Raw genomic sequence first — 19,275 nt, forward strand, 5'->3', positions numbered from 1 at the left:
GGGTCCAGTCCAAGCATGTCTTCGGTGGCTGGTTCAGTCTCTGTGAGCCCCCATGGGCCTAAGTTAGTTGACTCTGCAGGTCTTCCTGTGGTGTGCTTGACCCCCTCTGGCTCCCTTTCTTCTTCCACCCACTGTTCCACAGACTCCCTAAGCTCGGCCTATTGCTCAGCTGCGGGTCTCTGCATCTGCTTCCATCAGCTGCTGGATGAAGCCTCTCAGAAGACAGTTATGCTAGGCTCCTGTCTACAAACATTGCAGAGTGGCATTAATAGTGACGGGGTTGGCTCTCTCCCATGGGGTGGGTCTCAGGTTGGGCCCCTCACTGGTTTGCCTTTCCCTCAATCTCTTTTCCATCTTTACCCCTACGCTTCTTGTAGGCAAGACACACTTAGGGTCAAAAGTTTTATGGATGGATCGGTGGCCCCTCCCCTGCTGTGAGTCCCACCCGGCTACAGGAGGTTTCAACTTTATGCTCCCTAACACCTGCTGCTTGGGGTCTCAGCTAAGATCACTCCCGTAGATTGGCTACAATTTTTAATTGTTCAAGTGTGTGTGTGTAAGCTCACACGTGTGTGTCCCATATCTGAAGTTAACCACAATTAGGTTCACTGTAATTTCAAACTTGGTAGTATTTTAATGTTTTTATTTTTATCAACCTAATACCCTTTAACCAATGGGACTATAAAAAAAAAACAAAAACTAAATATAGCATTTGCATGGCATTTTCTTGTATGTGTCTCCCACGACCTTCCAAAGTGTCTTCACGCCACGCGTGCGTGATCCTATAAGCACCAAGATTTTCCATCTTTCACACGGAAAAATGCACAGTCCGGACAAAATAATTTATTACAGTATGTACAGTAAATCATTGGCAGTGCAGTGAGCACGGGGCATTGGTGACACTCCCATCCGCAAGCTTCCGTCCCCGCCCTTCCTCCTCTCCAGACTCACAGCCTACCACAGGGCCCACGGAGACCTGAGTAATTCCCCGCTTTCCCTCTTCTCAGCCCGGCTTATGGGGACCAGGGACCTCACACGCTCTCTCCAGGCCTTCCGTTGACACGCGGAGCTGCGTCTGCGCCCAGTGCCTCACTCAGCTCTTTTCTAAGCTAGCCTGAAATCGCTCTACAGCAACATGCTGAGTTCCTAGCTGCAATGGGGTAACATTGCAATGTAACCGAGATCTTGCAAGCATGATTTCATTAATTTTAAGGTCAACGAAAATCATTTTCCCATGGGAAACCAGCTCCACGTGAATGGTCTTCTTCCAGCTAAACGTGCCAGGCACTGCCATTCGGACCCGGGGCCGCCTGCCTTCGTCCTGCCAGTGGCTGAACGCCAATCAGGACACCTCATGGGGCAACCATGGTGGCCACGTGAACACATGGGAAAGAGGGCCCCAGGCTAATTATTTCAGTGACTCCCGGGGGAGTGTGCTGCATCAGGATGGCAGGGGTCCCCGCAGGAGCCTTTACTGTCCTGTCACGTAGTGTCGGCTTCTAAGTCCATATTGCAGGTCAACGTTGGTGAGGCAGAGGGTCACTAGAAAATGCATTCCCTAACAGACACCAAAGGTACACTTTGTGCAGTCACAGAAAGAAAAGAAAGGAAAGGCATAGCAAGGCCAGGCAGCACCTGTCAACAAAACGCCATAAAAATGTAGGGCGTCAACAAATATTCCTGAGTGGCTAAGACACTTCGGGAGCAGTGAACACCAAGACGAGTAACAAACACAGGAGACAGACCAGAGATTTCCACTTCAACACTGGGCATTTTGTTTTTTTAAAGACCGGAAACTTTTCAGTACTCAAGTCGTCTGCGCCTCCAATGACTGTGAATCCCCCTCTTCCGGTAAATGCTGTCTTCTTGAGACTGCCACTTTAAAGAATACACTTTTAGGACAAGGTCCCTATCGTCAGATTCTGGGTATTTTTCTATTTGTCAAATTGATTTTCTTTTTAGTAGAAAAAAAAAATCTAGAGGCATGTGGTGACAGGGGTTTTCTTTAAAAAAAAAAAAAAAAAGAGGAGGAAGAGGTGATGGGCCAGGTAGAAACATGACAGGAACCAGACTACAATTTCTAAAAAAAATAGTACTCAAGGATTATAAACAGTAATTACAAGCTACCCGAGACAAAGTGCTTCAGACAGCACAGGATTCTGTGTCTTAGTCTGACTCTGTATCTGAGTCCACTTCACTTCTAAAGCTCCAGTATGGATAGATAAGTACGTCACACTGGCTTCAAATGCGTGAGTTCCCAGCACAGTCATCATCTTCCTCCAGCAAGCCTATAATCACACACGTACGTCTTTTATCTCAGTGGGTAAAATTTACAACTGGCCAGGTTCCCCTCACTACCTCAGAAGGGGTCTAACGGGAACAATCCCAGACTTGCCAAGCCCATCACGGAAGGCAGGATTCAGGCAAAATAGGCATGGCAAAAGACAGCCACGGCCAGCAGGATGATACCATTGATGTTCACCACCGTCCTCCACAGAGGCTTCTCAGAGGTGTCCGTCATCTTCATCTTCATGGCTTCCTCCTCTTCCTTAGTCATCTTCGGTCCTTTCCCCTGGTCCAGCCCACAAAACAGGTCATATGCCCTCCTGAAGCATCCTTTCTTCTTTTGGGGGACTTCTGTGTCTGCAGAAAGACATAAAGGGGCTTTTGGATAAAAAGGCTAAAAATGTCCAGAAAGAGTTTCCAGGGAAGGTGGAAGGCCACAAAGCATTTGCCATCCATAGAAGCCCCCCAGTTCTCTTGCTCTCGGGACTGGGAATGGAATTCAGTGTTCAAACGAGTTTAAGCATGAGACAGTGTTGAACTGGATTCTGCATTCTCATGATTTACTAGTCTAAGTTTTATCTCTTCCAGGACTAATAAAAAAATGTGTCTTGATTTAGAACAGCCGGACAAGATAACATGATGAAAGCGGTGGGAGGGACAGCTGCCTTAGGAAGAGCACGGTAAACCCACCTCTGAAGTACAGACCCTGCGTCTGTTCACTGCACCACTGGGTGGAGACGGGGCGGGCCTGGCTCAGAGGAGAACTAGCTCTCCTTGCCTCTCCTAAGATTTCACCGCGGACTCTGAGAAGGGCCAGATGCCAAGCAATGATCACCAATCCTTGCTGGGCTTAACCCAGCATGCCCAGGCATGCTCACACTGCTAAATCGAGCCCTCTCATCGGCCCTGACACCCAAAGCAGAACCTGTCAAGGGAACAGAGGCCCTCCTGGGAGGTCCGTTGTGGTGCTGACAGACAGACACAGTTTCAAATGCCAGTTCTCCCCATTGTGAAATCCACCTCACTGTGTGTTCTAATACAACGTTCAGAGACCGCTGATCAGCACTTCCTGGTCTTTATAAGCCAGTCTGTTGTGTTCTGGCTTGGTTTGATGGGGTGAGGACCAGAGTCTGAAGCTGTAGCAGGCCTGGCCTCCTAACTGCTGTGATTGTGGGTATGTGCCACCATTCCTAGCTTACATACTTTTACAACCAGAGCTTTAGCAATCAAGTGCGTCTGTGTATCGGAACTTTAGAGTGAGGTGCTGAGGTTAAGTGTCCCCAGGCAGACAGCGAGTTTAGACACCCAGTGGGTCCACAGCTAGAAACGTGTGACATTCTGGCGCCAGATTCACAGCTTGTTCTTCTTCACGGAGTGTGATCCTGCAGGACTAACTCTAGATGGAGCACAGGGACGTGGGTGCCCACACTTCCGCACACATGCATTCGCCACGTGCACACCTCTTCCGCGCAGGGAGGAAAAGGTGCAACGCTGAAGTTGGAGAAAGACTTAATTTACAGGGTAGCTCAGGGATAGAGTGCTTGCTTTCCAGTGTGCTAAACCTACGTCACGCACAATCCCAGGAAATGAAAAAAGATATATATCATGAAGAATGTGTGTGGATGTTAAGCGTCGCCTTAAGCATCTAACGAGACTGGATTTTTCCAATTTCCAATCCAGAGAGATCTAAAGAGGAAAGGTGTAAGATCCCAAGAGCCTCTGCCCAAACTCCCAGTGTCACCAGAAACGAACGTAGCTTTGTGTACATCTCTGTCTTCGTTCACTGCATGTCAGCAAAGCCTGAGTTCTCCCACCCCAGACCACGCTCCAAATCAAGAACAAATTCTTCTTCATCCTGAGTCACCGAGGGCTGCAACACACGAGGAGCGAGGCAGCGGGAAGGCTTTTCTCTCACCTTCACCCGGGTGCTGAACTTCCTCAAACACACACAGTCTTTCACCCTGCCCCTCCCCAGCCCCTGGGAAGAGACTCGAGCGTTGATGAAGGCATTTGCCAAAGACTTCGGTAAAAGGCTTCGGGACTCACCTATTTCAATCGTGTCCTTAGGGTCCTCCTGGGTTTCATCCTCTCCTGCGTCCAGGTCGATACGCTCTTCTTTGCTGTTGCGCAGACTCCAGCACAGACGATACAGCTGTGGAGAGGACAGAGCATTGGCAGGAGGATGTAACCAGTGCCTCAGGCCAAGAATCTCGGGAAACGAAGAAGTATGCACCAAGAAGGGAAAAGAATATGGCCTCTTTGGACCCCTTCCACAGCATCCGTTCTACACATGGAAGGAACACAAACGCAAATATACCTACTAAATATATCTCAACTCATCCCTAAATGAGGCGTCTGTGCCATCACCTCCGAGGCTCGAGGAGTGTCACAGAGAGAGCATCTGGGGAGGAGTGCTGTGACTAGTGCTCATGAACTCCCTGCGGCTGTGGCCTGCACAAAATTGGCCGTGTCACCATTCCCTTGTGTATGGGGAAGGTGCTCACGAGACCCCACCCCACACTGAGGGACTCTGGACAACTCAAGAGGAGGGAGTGTCATTTTCTTCGATGGGCTAGCCAGTGATAAGTCCCCATGTTCTGGTGACTGACTCCCTGCCCGTTCTCATGAAAGCAACCGTAATCAAGCTTTGTGGGTCAAAAGATGAGATTCAGAGTAAGAGTGGGCTTGTTGGAAGGAAAAGGTCTCAGGAGGAGAGACGTGGGATGAAAGACGGTAATGGATGATGTACGTGGCCAAATTTCAGTATATTTATATATGAAAGTATCCAAAAAATTAGAAGTAAAATAATAGTAATAGTAATAAAACAAAAAATTAAAAACTTAAGAATAAAAGGAAAACGAAATAAAAAAATACAATAAAATTTAAAGTACGGGGCCAATGAGACGGTTCAGTGAATAAAGGTGCCTACAGCCAAGCGCAAAGATTCAAGTTCAATCCCCGGGACCCACCGAGCAAAAGCAGACGGCCAACTCACACAAGTTACCCCGATCTTCATCTGTGCACTGTGGCATGCCTGTGCCCACACACGAACTCTCACACATGCACAAAATACATACATAAATTAGAATTTAAAGTTCTTAAAATAAAAAAAATGTAATGAAAAGAGACTGCCTGAAATATAAGTGCTTGTCGTGAGAATGAATTCACTTTTCTCCTGATAAATTTGTTCTTTTCAGCACTGCTACCAAGAAACAAGACCAAACAGTCATTCATCCAAACCAGCACTGTCCGATGTTATTACCGAATACTGAGACATTATGGAAATCAAAACTATTAGCATGAGGCGTATCAGCCCAGGATAGAACAGGGCTAGCTGCTACTGGTATAGCTCGGAATGTGAGGGAGAAGTTTGCGAAAGCCTGAGAGATCCAATGCGGAGTGTCCATCCCGATCTCTAATTCACAAGGAAGCTCAGTGCTAAATCTGTTTGAGGCTTCAATACTTCTGAAGGAAGTACAGAAAAATGCTTGATGCAACACAAAGATTCCTACCCCAGAGCTGACGAGAGGCAAGCTGGAACCCCCAGCTACAGATGCGGATCTCTTTACAGTAAGGGTTCTCTCAGCTCCTGATAGAAATGTAACTTATTTTGGATCTGGGTTTCTAAGCTTTTATGTTGCCTGTCAAGTGACCTCACTTCACTTGTAGCTGTTGCTCAGAGAGCGGAGTCCATGGAATAGCCCACAGGCTGAAATTTGGGCTCCGTCACTTGCACCAGCTGGTACAGCCTCCCTTGCTTTCCATCCTGTTTCCTTCTCCATGGAACCAGGATAAGCTGGAGCTATTTCAGTCACGTACAGCGTGAGGCACTCAGCTGGGTGCCATGGCAAGGTGTGGGAAATGAGAGCAGGAAAGGTCTCCAGTGGATACTTACGTGCACATCTGGAATGGGCTTGGTGAGGAAGGAGATGACCAAGATGGTGATGACACAGAGGACGAAGAGGATGATGGCGAAGTACAGGTAGTGGACCCCGCAGATGATCGTGGGGCAGTTGCTGGGCTCCATGCAGCTCCCCGTTCCGTAGGCAAACTCCGTGATCATACGGGAGATTCCCACCAGAAAGCCTAGAATCAGTCCCCAGAAGGCTCCCTGGAAAAGAAAACCCGGGGTTAATTGTGCGGAAGGGAGAAAGCAACTGGCAATTTCATTTCCCTAAGTAGTAGAAGACGGAAGTAAAGAAATGGAGGAGAAGAGGCTCCTCCAGGTCATCAGAGGCCAGAGCACTGGAGTTCAGATTTGGGCCAGAACTGTTAAGTAGCACTTGGCATGAGTCTGTCTTTCTTGTTTCAGCAAAAGATATGCTGGATCACAAAACAAGAATTCAAAATAGAATGCAATCAAATACTTGCTGATTGGTATAGACTATTAAAGAGTGTGTCTTAATTCAAAAACTTCCTTCTTACCTAAACACTAGTTTAGGATGGGTGTTGTAGCTCAGTGGTGGAGTGTTTGCCTAGCAAGTGTGAGGCCACAGACAAAATCCTCAGGACCACACACACACACAAATCTGTAATTATTTGAGCCTGCATAACTTCAGTAATGTTCTCACAAGACTCCAAATTCCAGTGCATTCTGATACAAAGAACTTACTTGAAATTTATTGTCTCTGAAGACATAAAAACAACAAAAAAACCCTAAATTAAGTCTTTGAGGAATGGAGGAGAAAGGAACTTTGCCATTAAAAAAAAAAAAAAAAAAAAAAAAAAAAGACATTTCCAGCAACCCACAGGTCTTTCTGCATCACATCTAACCTAGAGCCCTCCCAGGTCACCCACGTCCTTCTCCAGGTTCTAGCTCAGTGAGTTCCTCTGACTCCTTCAAGCCTTCTCCCCAGCCCCCCTGCCTTAGCCCAGGACCACACATCCAGTGGCCCTGCCTGATCTTGACACCTCTACCTGCATCCCAATCAGCCTCTAGGCTCCCACCAGGGCACTGTCCGATGTTATTACCGAATACTGAGACGTTATGGAAATAAAAACTATTAGCATGAGGCGTATCAGCCCAGGATAGAACAGGGCTAGCTGCTACTGGTATAGCTCGGAATGTGAGGGAGAAGTTTGCGAAAGCCTGAGAGATCCAATGCGAAGTGTCCATCCCGATCTCATTTTGCACAGCAGCCGACCTCTGGACCCAGCCAGATAGCCGACATCTCCTCCAGCTCAATGAGTCTCCCTGACCTTCCCCGTTTACACACCTGCCAGATCTACTCCTGGCCCCCCAGGGCCTCAGTCTGGCCCCCTGTCTTCACTGAATACCTCGTTTGTCTTATGTCAGACAGTTAGCCTGACACGTGGTTAGCAGCTACCCTTTCCCAACCCTCCTCACGTGGGTGGATGGTTGGAAAGCTTATCCATCCATAGGCTGATTTCTGTTGTACTTTAAATTTTGCATCATACTCCTGCTGACGCAGATTCACTGACCTGGGTTTCAAAGGTGCTATTTCTAACCTGCTCTTGCCCTGTTTTGTTTTGTTTCCAGCTGTATCTTCCATTCTATTATACACATATAAACTCCTTCTTAAGACAGGGGAGACCTCTTCTAAGTCCCTGATGTTCCCCTTCCATTTCCACATTGGGCAAGGTTGATTGGGCATCCTGAATTCCCTCTTTCTTCTCTGATTTAAACCGTTCCAGCCCCACCTCCTCCAAGGAGCCCTCCCTGGCACTGGCTATGTCAACACACACACTGCCCTCTTTGAATCCCTGCCTACTTATACTCATTTGTCATCTCTCTTACACAGCCTCACAGATGAACTGCTTGAGCACCAGGACTTTGTCCTTCCCTGGGCCCCGAGGAGTTCTGACTAGAATTCCTCTGTAGGGGACTGGTATCAGGGCATCCTCTGGGGTTGCTCACCCAGAGAGACTACGAACAAAATTTCCTAGTGGGAGCTACAAAGTCAAGTCAGAGTCACAGAGATTGGATGGACAGAAACAGCGAAGCCATACTAGTGAGCAGCCAGGTGTGTGCGAAGAGTGTGGGAATGCCTGACTGCGCACCAAAGAATCCATACAGCAGAGAAAGCGAGAGGTGACAGGAGAAGCCTTCAGTCAGCTCTCCTGCCTTCCTGTCCACCACAGGCTTCAGAGTGGAGAGGTCTTACTGCATACCGACCGTGGGAAGCCTCCCCTGTGTAGCTCACACATAAGCGTTCACCAGAGAAGTCATCACGGGGGTGGGGGGGAACCTTATATGTGTAAATTATGGCAAAGCTCACTGTGCACCGGTGAACCCGTGCCGGAGAGAAGCCACATGAACGTGCAAAGTGTGGGGTGGCCCTCATTTCTAACTCACACCTCATCCAACACCATACAACTTACCTTGTCAAAGAGTGAGGAAGAGGAGGCTCTCCTCTCATAGCCCTCACTCCACCTAGGAGACTCTCTGTCCTATTTATTTCTCCTGTGTTAACAAGGCCCTTACTGTTTTAAGTTAGTTTTCAGGAAGGCAATGTAAACACAAGCATTTTGGAGACTAATTTAAAAAATAAAACAAAGTACCTAAAAAATAAAAATAAATCGGATCAAAAATGAACACTGTTGGTTGGGACCTTGTAGCAAAATCAGGGGAGTCAGAGAGACACGGATCTGACACTGACTCTTGAGGGTTCACACCGACTCTCAGGGAGACTCATGACTCCTCAAAACTCCCCTTCCAAACCCTAGCTGCACATCCATTTCTGTTTGAAATCTCTGGGATGCAGAATCCTTCTCACGGGGAATGTGCAAACCCCCATAAGCCATGCCTGCAGCACACGGCTTTTCTGAGGCCGCTGGAATGACACCTACCTGTTCATTGACTCTCTTGCAGAAAATGCCAAGCAGGAAGACAGCTGCAATGGGCGGCCCCAAGTAACTGGTGATGGACTGGATGTAATCAAAGAGCTGTCCGCTTTGAGCAGACTGCACGATGGGTACCCAGGCAATGCTGATGGCAATCAGCAAGAGGATGAACAACCTGAAACCAGAGCCCCACGATAGAATATCAGTGCTCTAAATGAATTAATATATGCATATCAACAATAATATCAATAAATACATATACACATAGCAACAATAATATCAATAACAAACATATATGCACACTCCTACATGCAAATGTTACTAGCATATATGATATACACATGTGTATTACATAACCAAACACATAGCTCATATTGCCACAGTGAGGCAAAAGATTTATTCCTGGAGCATCTTTCTTCCTTATCCTGCTTATTGGAAAGTCATCTTTCTATCAACAGTGGAAACATTTGACTGTCAGCTGTCAGCTAGGTCTAGTGACCTGACATAGAAAAATCCCACTTTGAGAAGAATCAAAGTACAGGCGAACGGTTAATAGACTCTGGAGCGAGGCAATCATGGACCCACATTTTTACTGTTTCTGCGTGTTATAGAGCAAGTTACTTAATCTTTAGGCAAGACTCAAGTTCTCCAGCTGAAAATTCAAACCGAAAGGTTGGGATGAAGATAAAGGAGAGAAAGCATCTCATAAACTTTTTTAAACACCGTCTTCTTTTCCTTCTTTCTTAGAAAGTTTTTAACAACGTTAAGAACTTTAGCCAAAAAGAGATTGGGAAGGAACAAGCTAGTTAGGACGTAAGCACGTTTTTCTGGCTCTCTTCGTCAGCTTTTTCTTTTTCTTCTTCTCCTTCAGTTTCACTTCATGTATCACTGTGGGAGATCCTCTTTCAAGCTCTTAGTACTTGCACACTTGATTTAATTATAAAAAGAACTAGAGTTTCCTTACCAGTGTGCATTTAAGGCAAATGAGCAGTGTTTCACATAGGTCTCTTTACCCAAACCCTACCTGCCATTTTGACCCTAAGACCTCCCTCCACCAAGCCTCCCCCTACGACACTGTACCATGCTCTCCTCTTCCTTATCTGAGTCTTTGATTGTTCTTACAAACTATACAGTGGTTGCATAGCACTGTGGGCTTGTTCAGTGCTGAGCAACCCCCCCAAACCAGTAGTTATGGGATGCACAAAAGAAAACACTGAGGTTCAATAAAATCATAGGGCCAAGTGAGCTGCACAAGTCGACATTCTGGTTTTCTTCTCAGTAGGAGCCTTCCAGAATGAAAAAAAAAAAAAAAAAAAAATCGAGGTCTCAGTGCTGCTCCGCTGGGTACAAAGTAGCAGATTCTGTGCTGGTCAGATAGGCTTTACAGAGGGGACCCTTATTTTCTCAGAAAATAAGGAGTAGGGATGCAGCCAAGTGGTAGAGCATTTGCCTAGCATGTGCGAAGTATCACGTTCAATCCCAGCATCATTTACTAAAATGTACGTGCACATAGCTGATGGTCTGTAATTTACAGAGTGTAATCACAAATGAAACATCTACCAACTTTCATTTCATTTTTAAACAAAAATGTTGCTTCAAAGGGTTAAGACGCCAAGAACATTTGGGCTCCAAAGAAGAGCAGTAAGAGGGACGAGTGAGGAAAAGCTTCCAGGAGCAGCGCAGAGCCCTGGGCAGATGGCAGGCCTGGCCCTGCTCAGTCCAGGCTAGTTAAGGCACAGAGAACTTCATTCCACTAATGCTCATTGGCAGCCTGAGGCAAACAAGTTGATTTCTTCCATCTCATCTAACTCCAGCGGGACATTTGTTCAGTTGCTTTCAATGTGAACTGAACTGCCAGGGCTGGGCTGTAGCTCTGGGGCACAGCACTTGCCCAGAGTGTACAAACCCCGAGTTCAACCACCCAGAACCACAGAAAACGAAAAGAAACTGCCAGGGAAGGGTACATGTAACTGACCACAGAGATAACTCCAAGTATACCAAGCGTCTGCCAATCTTGCCTAACGTGAGAGCTACCATGAGTGGAACTTTCGTGATCTTTTAGGCTTCCGTGGTACGTGTTGAGGGGTGGGGTACTGCATTTACCTTCCTGCAATCATGAGCTCCTTCTCGGATGCTTTCTTCCTGATCTTGGTGTAGATGTCCATGGTGAAGAGAGTGCTAGCACTGTTGAAGATGGAGGTCAAGGAGCTCATGAGTGAAGCCATCATCACGGACAACATAAGGCCTCGCAGCCCTGAAAGAGAACAAGGTTTTGGGTGACATATCCATCACCCTGACTCTCTGCTGCTCATGTGCCAGTACCCAAGTGTGTATGCTTTTAGAAGCCATGCCATGTCCTCAAATTAATCTCTCAGGAGAGAATAGACGTTTTAAGAAATGTTCCGTAGCTTTAAATTCTGAGACCGAAGCAGACAATGATTTGGAGACAAGATATATCTGAGAAACTTTCCAATTAAGTGGTAATAATAATGGTTTGGGGGATGAGAGTAGTGGTCCTGGCAGGTGTTTCCAACCTAAGGCACTTCCACAAGGACCCTCACCAAAGAGATCCGAGAGACCGCAGGAGGGTGTCTAAACTAGACTGAATGAGAATGAGAATGAGAAGGCATCCATGAGTGGGAGCCTAGAGAGAAGGAGCCAGTCACATCTGGTAAGGATGTACCATACCGAGGGTGATGTTGTCAGCTTGACTACATCTGGAATTAACAAAACAAAAAAATCAAGTGGCTTGGGTATACCCATGAGGGATTTTTTTTTATTAAATCATTTGAGGTGGGAAGACCCACCTTTAATCCAGATCTTTTGACTTAGCTAGGTCCACCTTTATTCTGGGCACACCTTCCGGTGGCCGCCTGTATAAAGGACATGGGGAAAGGAGTTCTTGCCCTTTGCCTGGTTGCCCTCACTCTGGCTGGCAAGCCATCCCTTCCTGGCATTGCAGCCAACTTCTTAGGGATTCCAGCGTATACTAAAGGCCAGCCGAGATGCCCAGCCTTGTGAATTGAACAACTATTGAGTCCTGGGCTTCCTGTTGGAAGACAGTGGTTGTTGGGGTGGCTGGACAAGAGCCTGTGAGCCACTGTAATAGGTCACCTGCTGAAGCAGATCTGTGACAAGGGCTGCCTGGCCTGCAGCAAGACCCATTTAAACTCTGCCGACAGCAGCTTTGTCTTTGGTGGGCTGAGCAGTGTAAGGACACACAACTTAATCTCCTCTCATTTTTCTGTTCTTACTAAACTTTCATTCACTTATCTACTCAACAATTTTTTTAAAAAATACAATTGTAAGGCAGCCTAGTCCTCCAAAAGATCAGAGCATATCTGACTAGGTAAGATAAAAAAGGTGAAAGTAGACAGGAAGATAAGTACAAGATAATTAGGAGACAAAATAGACAGAACTGATGAGGATTAGTGGGGGGGGAGCTGAATCGCTGAGAGAAAGCTGAATCTACAAGTGGGACCAAAAAGAGGCAGCCTGAGGAGATGGAAAAAGAGGGAAATAGAGTAATGTAATGGGAGTTTTGGTTTCTGTGTAAGCTCAGTTATATTATGTAAATATGTTTTTGTTTTAATCCCAAGTGTGAGATTATAGTTGGGCTATAGTTTGTCCACAGCTATTAATTGTTTTGTGTGGGGCATGGCTTTTGCCAGCTGGAAACAGTCCTTCCATGTGTGGCATGGAGAGGGCCGTGGTCTAGGGGCTCTGAGCATATGACTTTGAGAGCCGGGAAAGGGAAGGTGGGTCATGTGGCGTGTGGCATGTGTCATGTAGCCGTTTGGAGAAATCAGAGACAGGACGGTGTGGTGGTTTGGAGCAGACAGACGGAGAGAAACACTTTGGGGCACAGTGGCTTGAAAAGACCACTGGCTGCAGCTGCCGCTGACAGAGATTGGTACAGAGCCCTAAAAGAACCCTTGACCCTAGACAGCTGGGAGAAATAAAGCATCCCTCTCTCCCTGCTAATCTCTCTCCTGCGTAGGGTTGGGAGGTTGGAAGAGGGGTTGAAGCCTAAACGACCCAAATAAAGTAGAGTTATAAAAAAGAATGCTACAGGGTAATATTATGAATCCAAAGAGAAAGATTTAAGAGAGACAACCAATTAATAATATTAAATGCTAGTAGGGTAAGGGGAAGAGTGGGAAATATTTGTGTGGTCTAGCACAAGAAAGGCCCTGGGAATTCAGTATTCACAGAAGCCGAAGAGACCAGAAACAACACATGCACATCCGGTGTTGGTGGGTTGGCACGTGTCTTTTTGTTGTCCACTGTTCTGGTGTGGCACCATGCGCTGAGGTCTCACAAGAGCGGGCAGGCAGAGCGCCAAGTCAGAGAAGTAACATAATTCCTGCAAAGACCAGTGTGACTTTTGCTCATTGGGACCTCAATTAATAAGCAGCCAAGTTTAGGGAGTTAAATATTACTCCCACTCTTCTAGGATTTGAATGCAAATGGTTTGCCCAAGGTTGTGCAGAAAGTTTGTGGTGAAAAGTTAGAAAAGAAAGCTAGATGTGGCAGAGCACCCTGGCAATTCAGGCACTGGGGAAGCTAGACAAGAAGGCTGACTTCATTTCAGTTCACAGCTGGCCTGTCCTACATAACAAGACTGTGCCTCAAAAGAACAGAAAGCGTAATGAACAAACGAGGGAAGGAAGCTTGAGACAGTGGGTGAAGCATTTGCTGCATGGGCATGAGGTTGTGTGTTCAGATCCCCAGCCACTGCAGGAAGCCAGGAACGGGGGCATGGGGCGAGTGATCAAAGAGCAGTGAACCGAGTTTATGATGGAGGCAGCCCCTCGCTCAGAGAGCCACATGGAGACTGAGATGTCAATCGGCCACATCTGAGCAGGGGGTCTAGGTCCTCTCCATGCCTAGTAAAAACAGCCATTTTACCAAGAGCAATCTACAGATTCAATGCAATTCCCATCAAATTACCAACACAATTCTTTACAGACCTTGAAAGAAAAAGTCTCAACTTCATATGGAATAACAAGAAACCCAGAACAGCTAAAACAATCCTCTACATAAAAGATCTTCTAGAGGTATATACATCCCTGATCTCAAGTGGTACTATAGAGCAACAGTAATAAAATCTGCATGGTACTGGCACAGAAACAGACTGGTGGGTCAATGGAATCGAATAGAAGACCCAGAAATAAACCCACACACCTATGGACACCTAATCTTTGACAAAGATGCCAAAACCATACAATGGAGATCACATTTTTACCATCTATGTGTAAAAACTTAGCTTGGTTCCATTCCTTGGCAATTCTGCACAGGCCTACAAGGTGCGCTAGGCACACACGTCTCGTTAGCGCTGTTTTCATTCTCCCCGTGTGGAGACTGTTGAGCCCTGTGGGAGCTCTACTTTCAGTGTTTTTCAGGAGCCTCCATTGTTTTCCAAAATGGCTGTTGTAAGTTACAGCGCCTTTGTTTAGCTGCTTTAAATTATTATCTAGACAGGCATGGGAAGGGAATTTTTCTCCCCCTCAACAAATTTTCTTATTATTTCCTTTCTTAGCCCAACTGATGAAGAAGACCCAGAACTTCTAGGTCCCAGCTGAGCCATATGCCATAAAGATATAAATTAAACTAAACACACACACACACACAGATACAGAGAGAAATGGGGCTTTTACCTTTGAGCACACCCCTGGCTCAGAAATGGCTTTGCCCCAGAATGCATCCAGGTGGAACCCAAACCAAATTGGCCCCCCAAGAAAGCCTCACCATTAGGCATGAGCTCCACAACCAGGGTTGGATAGGCGATGTTGGTACAGCCCACGGGGGTGCCGCAGTATCTCTTGCATTCGGAGGGGAGGACACAGGCGATTTTTTCTAGAGAGAGATGAAGAGTCTTATCAGCAAGTGTTCACTGGGGAGACAGATGCCATGCTTACCTTCTTAAAGCAGCACCTCAAACAGGACATTTCTGCTCAACACCCGAAATGGTGCCAGGAGAAAAACGTCTCCCACCTAAGCCCTTCTGTAGCATACCCCCGCCCTGTTAGTCCTGATTCACCTTGAAGCTGTCAGAAAAGAGGGTTCTGAGGCGGAGAAGGAAAGGACACAAAGAAATGATCTGTGGGGAAGAATAGACACTGTCATCTAAAGAGCTTGATGATGATAATTGTCTTTTTTTCCCCCTCCTGAAAATCATGGTAACTTGTTCCTTGATTTGAAGTTTATTTTGATTAGCTCTTAGACATACAGTCAAACTCTAGAAAACTGGGGCGATTCCCAAGATGTGAGAAATCTGGAGCAGAGGTAAGAAAGAAATAGACTGGGAGGAGAAGAAAACAAGATCTCGAATCTGGGAGAAAATTCTAGAAACTTGTATAGAATTCAGCTGAACAAACGTGTGTTAAGCACTCATTTAGCATTGCTCCACACAGCGCCAGTTCCCTACAGCAGTGTTTTCTAAGTATATGCAGTAGCCATGGAGGTATGAGCCATTCTGTCTGTTGAACAACTGATCTTGGTGTGCATGTGTGACCAGTTTCTGGTTCTCCTTACAGTGGATTCTGAAGTGTACAGGGGATCAACCCCTCAGACAGCATCACCTCTGCTACTCCACCCACACACCTCCCCCTTAAGTGTCCAGATTACTTACAGTACGTCATAAGCTGTAAATGCTACAGAAATAGTTGTTCTACTATATTGTTTGGGGAAAATGATAAGCAAAAATTGAGATATTTTCAGTATAGACGCAAATCTTTTAATGTTTTTCAAGATGTAGCTAGTTGGATACCCACAGATGTGTGAGTTAGGAAGACAGTGGGCAATTGTATCTTTATCGTGTGGACAAGCCTGTACAGGAACGCGAGAGCCAAGGACAACACAGCAGATGCCTGCCAACACTTCTGACTTCATTTTGGAGGATGCTTGCCAAACTGTCACTCTGTGGTGCTTTATTATTTATTTATTGCTGTCATCTTTGCATTTCAGAATGGTTCTGGTTCATGACAGCTAACCAAAAACTATCTTTATTAAGAACAAGCATGTAAATAGCAACACTGAGAGGCCACAAAAAGACCAAGGATGTATCTGTCACTCAAGATGGCAAAGCTTAAGGTGTGGGACACCCGTGAGGAAACGAGCCACAAAACGGGGCTCAGAGCACAGGGCCACCAGCACAGAGCACAGGGCCACCAGCACAGAGCACAGGGCCACCAGCACAGAGCACAGGGCCACCAGCACAGAGCACAGGGCTGGCTGAGCCCTTTGGACATTAAAATTACAAAATAAATTATTAGACATCACTACAAGCCCGGGGCCAGGGTACAGAACTTCAGGAGAGCAAACACTATTTCCTGAAGAGGGAACCTGGACGAGGTCATGACTGTGGGAGATTAGGGGAATGAAAATGAGTGTTGTGAGAAATGAGGGAGTTGATTCTCTCCTGCTGCAGTGGCCTCCGGGGTTTGGGTCCACGGTATGAGGCGAACCTGCTATAAACAACTTTAAAACCGTGACACACACATAAATAATACATTTATCTAAGAAGAAATCAGGGAAGACGAGGCAAGATTTCTATGCCCCGGGGTGCGCGCACCGCCTGACACAGAAAACCCCCGATGCTTGGTAATCACGGCGTGAAGAAAGGGGAGCGAAAGAGTGCGGAGCCGGAGCGGAGGGCTTCCCAAGGGCCGTGGAGACAGCGAAGTGGGACTGGACTGAGCTCCGCTAGAGGAATTACCTGTGTACAGAATCCGGCTGATCATCCCCGGCATCACCATGAGGAACATGGGCAGCAGCTTCAGGTAGCCGCACAGGATGCAGCCGGCCTTCACGTGAGACATGTTCTTGGCCGAGAGGCAGCGCTGCACGATGACCTGCCGGGAACATCCCAGTGAGGAGGCGTGCAGCCGTGATCCCATGACCCCCTTCTCTATCCCAGCTTCCCTGTTTGGGGTCTTTAGCCTCGGTCCCCAGCAACCCACGGAGCCAACCAGCCCGACAGGTGGGAGTCTCGGTCATGGGCCCTGTCCACCCGCGCACCCAGACCGCGTACCTGATCTGTGCACCAGTACCACAGGGAGAGGATGGCCAGGCCAAAGATGAACCCGGGCCACGGCATGTCTCCCTTAATAGGATCTCGGAATATATGGAAAGAGTCGGCCCTGGGCGTGTAGCATTCTTCCTTGATGGTGATGTTTCCGTCAGAAACCAAAGTTGGAATAGCTTTCATGTACTTCTCCATGAAGGCATCATACCCTCCTACCTCGTGGAAAGCTGAAAATATTGGTACCAACAAAGACCTATGTGAACATTTTAGCTCCTTGGAGTACGAGGATACCAGCATAAGAAAATATCCTTGATGTGTGGTTTGGGGAAAGCACCTTCCTGCTAGGTCTCGGGTTTCCCGTTTATTGGAAACAGGAGCGTTAACTCGGCCCCGCCTTCCTGGGAGACGCTAGGGCCTTTCAAAGCAGCAACTCGTGGAACTGCCCTGACTGCAAACAGTGTTAAAAGGGGAGGTGTCTTATTAAAAGAAGACCTTGGCTCTGGACCATATGCCTGACTGTCAGCCATGGTCTTTAGGTCTCAGAACACAGACTAGAACACATAGTAGCCTTCCGGAGCCTGGACATGGGCCCAGACAGCTGGCCCCAGGGATGCTCCAGGAATGGGTGAGGGATCAGAACCCTGAGTCAAGTCATTCTATCCTGTGCCTTGCTGAACCCCCAGAGCCTACCAGGGGAAACCAAATGAAAATTCTTAGAAAACTACACTCTAGAGTATAGATAAGAGTCCTTGAAAGACAGCCAGAGGGTCCTAGGCACCTACAGACAAGAAGCGTCTTAAATCTTCTTGTAACAACTAGGTTTTCCAATGCCATCTTTTATAGTCAAGTAAAGCTTCAAGAGATGGCAGGAGATGCCAGCAGTGAATGAACAATTTTTAAATATTGTCAAATAAAGCATTAAACAATGCATGAACACTGGACTTTAACATCACAATATACACAAGACACAGTTTCAGACTGAACATATAACATGCAAATCTCTGTCACTTGCAGCCTTATTCATTTTTTACCCAGGTGCTCTGTGGACACAGCACCAGATCACTTCACTGGGGACCACCAGCCCAGGCTGTAGACAGCAAATGAGGGGAGATCAAGTGGACCTTGGGTGTGCTTCCACAGGTGTCCTTCAGGGACAAGGTGGTTCCCACAAGAGTGGCCAGTTAGGCCTGGGCCACTGCCCCAACCTAAGCAGAGCATGCAGGCAGGCAAGGCAGTCTTGCTCTTCTCTTCTCTTCCCAGAACCCTGCACCTCTGCCACCTCCTCCCCAGCTGGCCCCAGCAACACTTACCAAACCCAGTCAGGATTAAAGACCCAATCAGCATGATCACTGTCTGCAAGGTGTCCGTGTAAATCACAGCTGCCAGGCCCCCTAAGCAGGCAGAAAGATGATAGGTCACATGGAGTGGGTGGCTGCCCACCTGCTTCCCTTTCCTGCCAACTGCCCCCACCACCACAAGCACACCTTCCAAGAAGCACATCACCACTGCCGCCATGACCTACCTGCCTTTCCTTCCTTCCCTCTCTAATCCTGCTGCAACATTCTGCTACTGAGGATGTTTCTGACCTTCCCTTCTCATGAAAGCACCCTCAAGGCCTGGGGAAAGGACGACATTTGTCTATATCTTAGCAGAGTGTACTAGTTGTGAGCTTTTTAAACTAGGACATGGCTCAAAAGAGCGCCTGCTCTGGCCCTCCTCCTCACTCCTCAACACCTATGGCAGGCAGGAGAGCTGGCCCTGCCCCTCACCTGCTGGGCAGCACAGTAAAGCTGTGCAATGGACATGGGGGTTGCAGGTGAGCTAGCCCTGAGGGCGTGAGTGTGGGAGAGCTGGCCCTGCCCCTCATCAGCTGAGCAGTGATACAGATGAGGGAAAGATGCCCTCCTCCCCTCTTTGTCCCTCCCCATTCATGGCAGGCAGGAGAGCGGGCCCCAGGGTCACGAGAGTGTGAGAGCTGTCGCTGCCTCTCACCTGCTGCAGCACTCAGCAGAGCTCCTGATTCTGGGGGGTGCTGTTGAGCTGGCCCCAAGAGAATGAGAGTGGAGGAGCTGGAGGGCTGACCAGCTCAGATGCCTCCCAGGCCCAGATACAGGTCTTTGAATTGGCCCACCCCAACATCTGTCCCATTGATGGAC

General features: G+C 47.5%; 1 protein-coding gene across 1 annotated transcript in view; it reads right to left on the reverse strand.

Moving 5' to 3' along the window:
- Nucleotides 1-828: 828 nt before the first annotated feature.
- The window catches only part of Slc5a1 (solute carrier family 5 member 1), a 73,038-nt gene continuing 54,591 nt past the window's right edge, over nt 829-19,275 (reverse strand). The window contains exons 7-15 of the mRNA XM_021651815.2: nt 18,430-18,510; nt 17,126-17,346; nt 16,811-16,946; nt 14,842-14,949; nt 11,194-11,344; nt 9,097-9,265; nt 6,182-6,397; nt 4,333-4,438; nt 829-2,643 (exon numbers count right to left, since the gene is read on the reverse strand). Coding sequence (XP_021507490.1) covers nt 2,420-2,643; nt 4,333-4,438; nt 6,182-6,397; nt 9,097-9,265; nt 11,194-11,344; nt 14,842-14,949; nt 16,811-16,946; nt 17,126-17,346; nt 18,430-18,510 — 1,412 coding nt within the window. The 3' untranslated portion in view covers nt 829-2,419. The remainder of the gene's footprint in view (nt 2,644-4,332; nt 4,439-6,181; nt 6,398-9,096; nt 9,266-11,193; nt 11,345-14,841; nt 14,950-16,810; nt 16,947-17,125; nt 17,347-18,429; nt 18,511-19,275) is intronic.

The sequence above is a fragment of the Meriones unguiculatus genome, chromosome 12 (genome assembly GCF_030254825.1).
Source record: "Meriones unguiculatus strain TT.TT164.6M chromosome 12, Bangor_MerUng_6.1, whole genome shotgun sequence".
Classification (NCBI taxonomy): Eukaryota; Metazoa; Chordata; class Mammalia; order Rodentia; family Muridae; genus Meriones; species Meriones unguiculatus.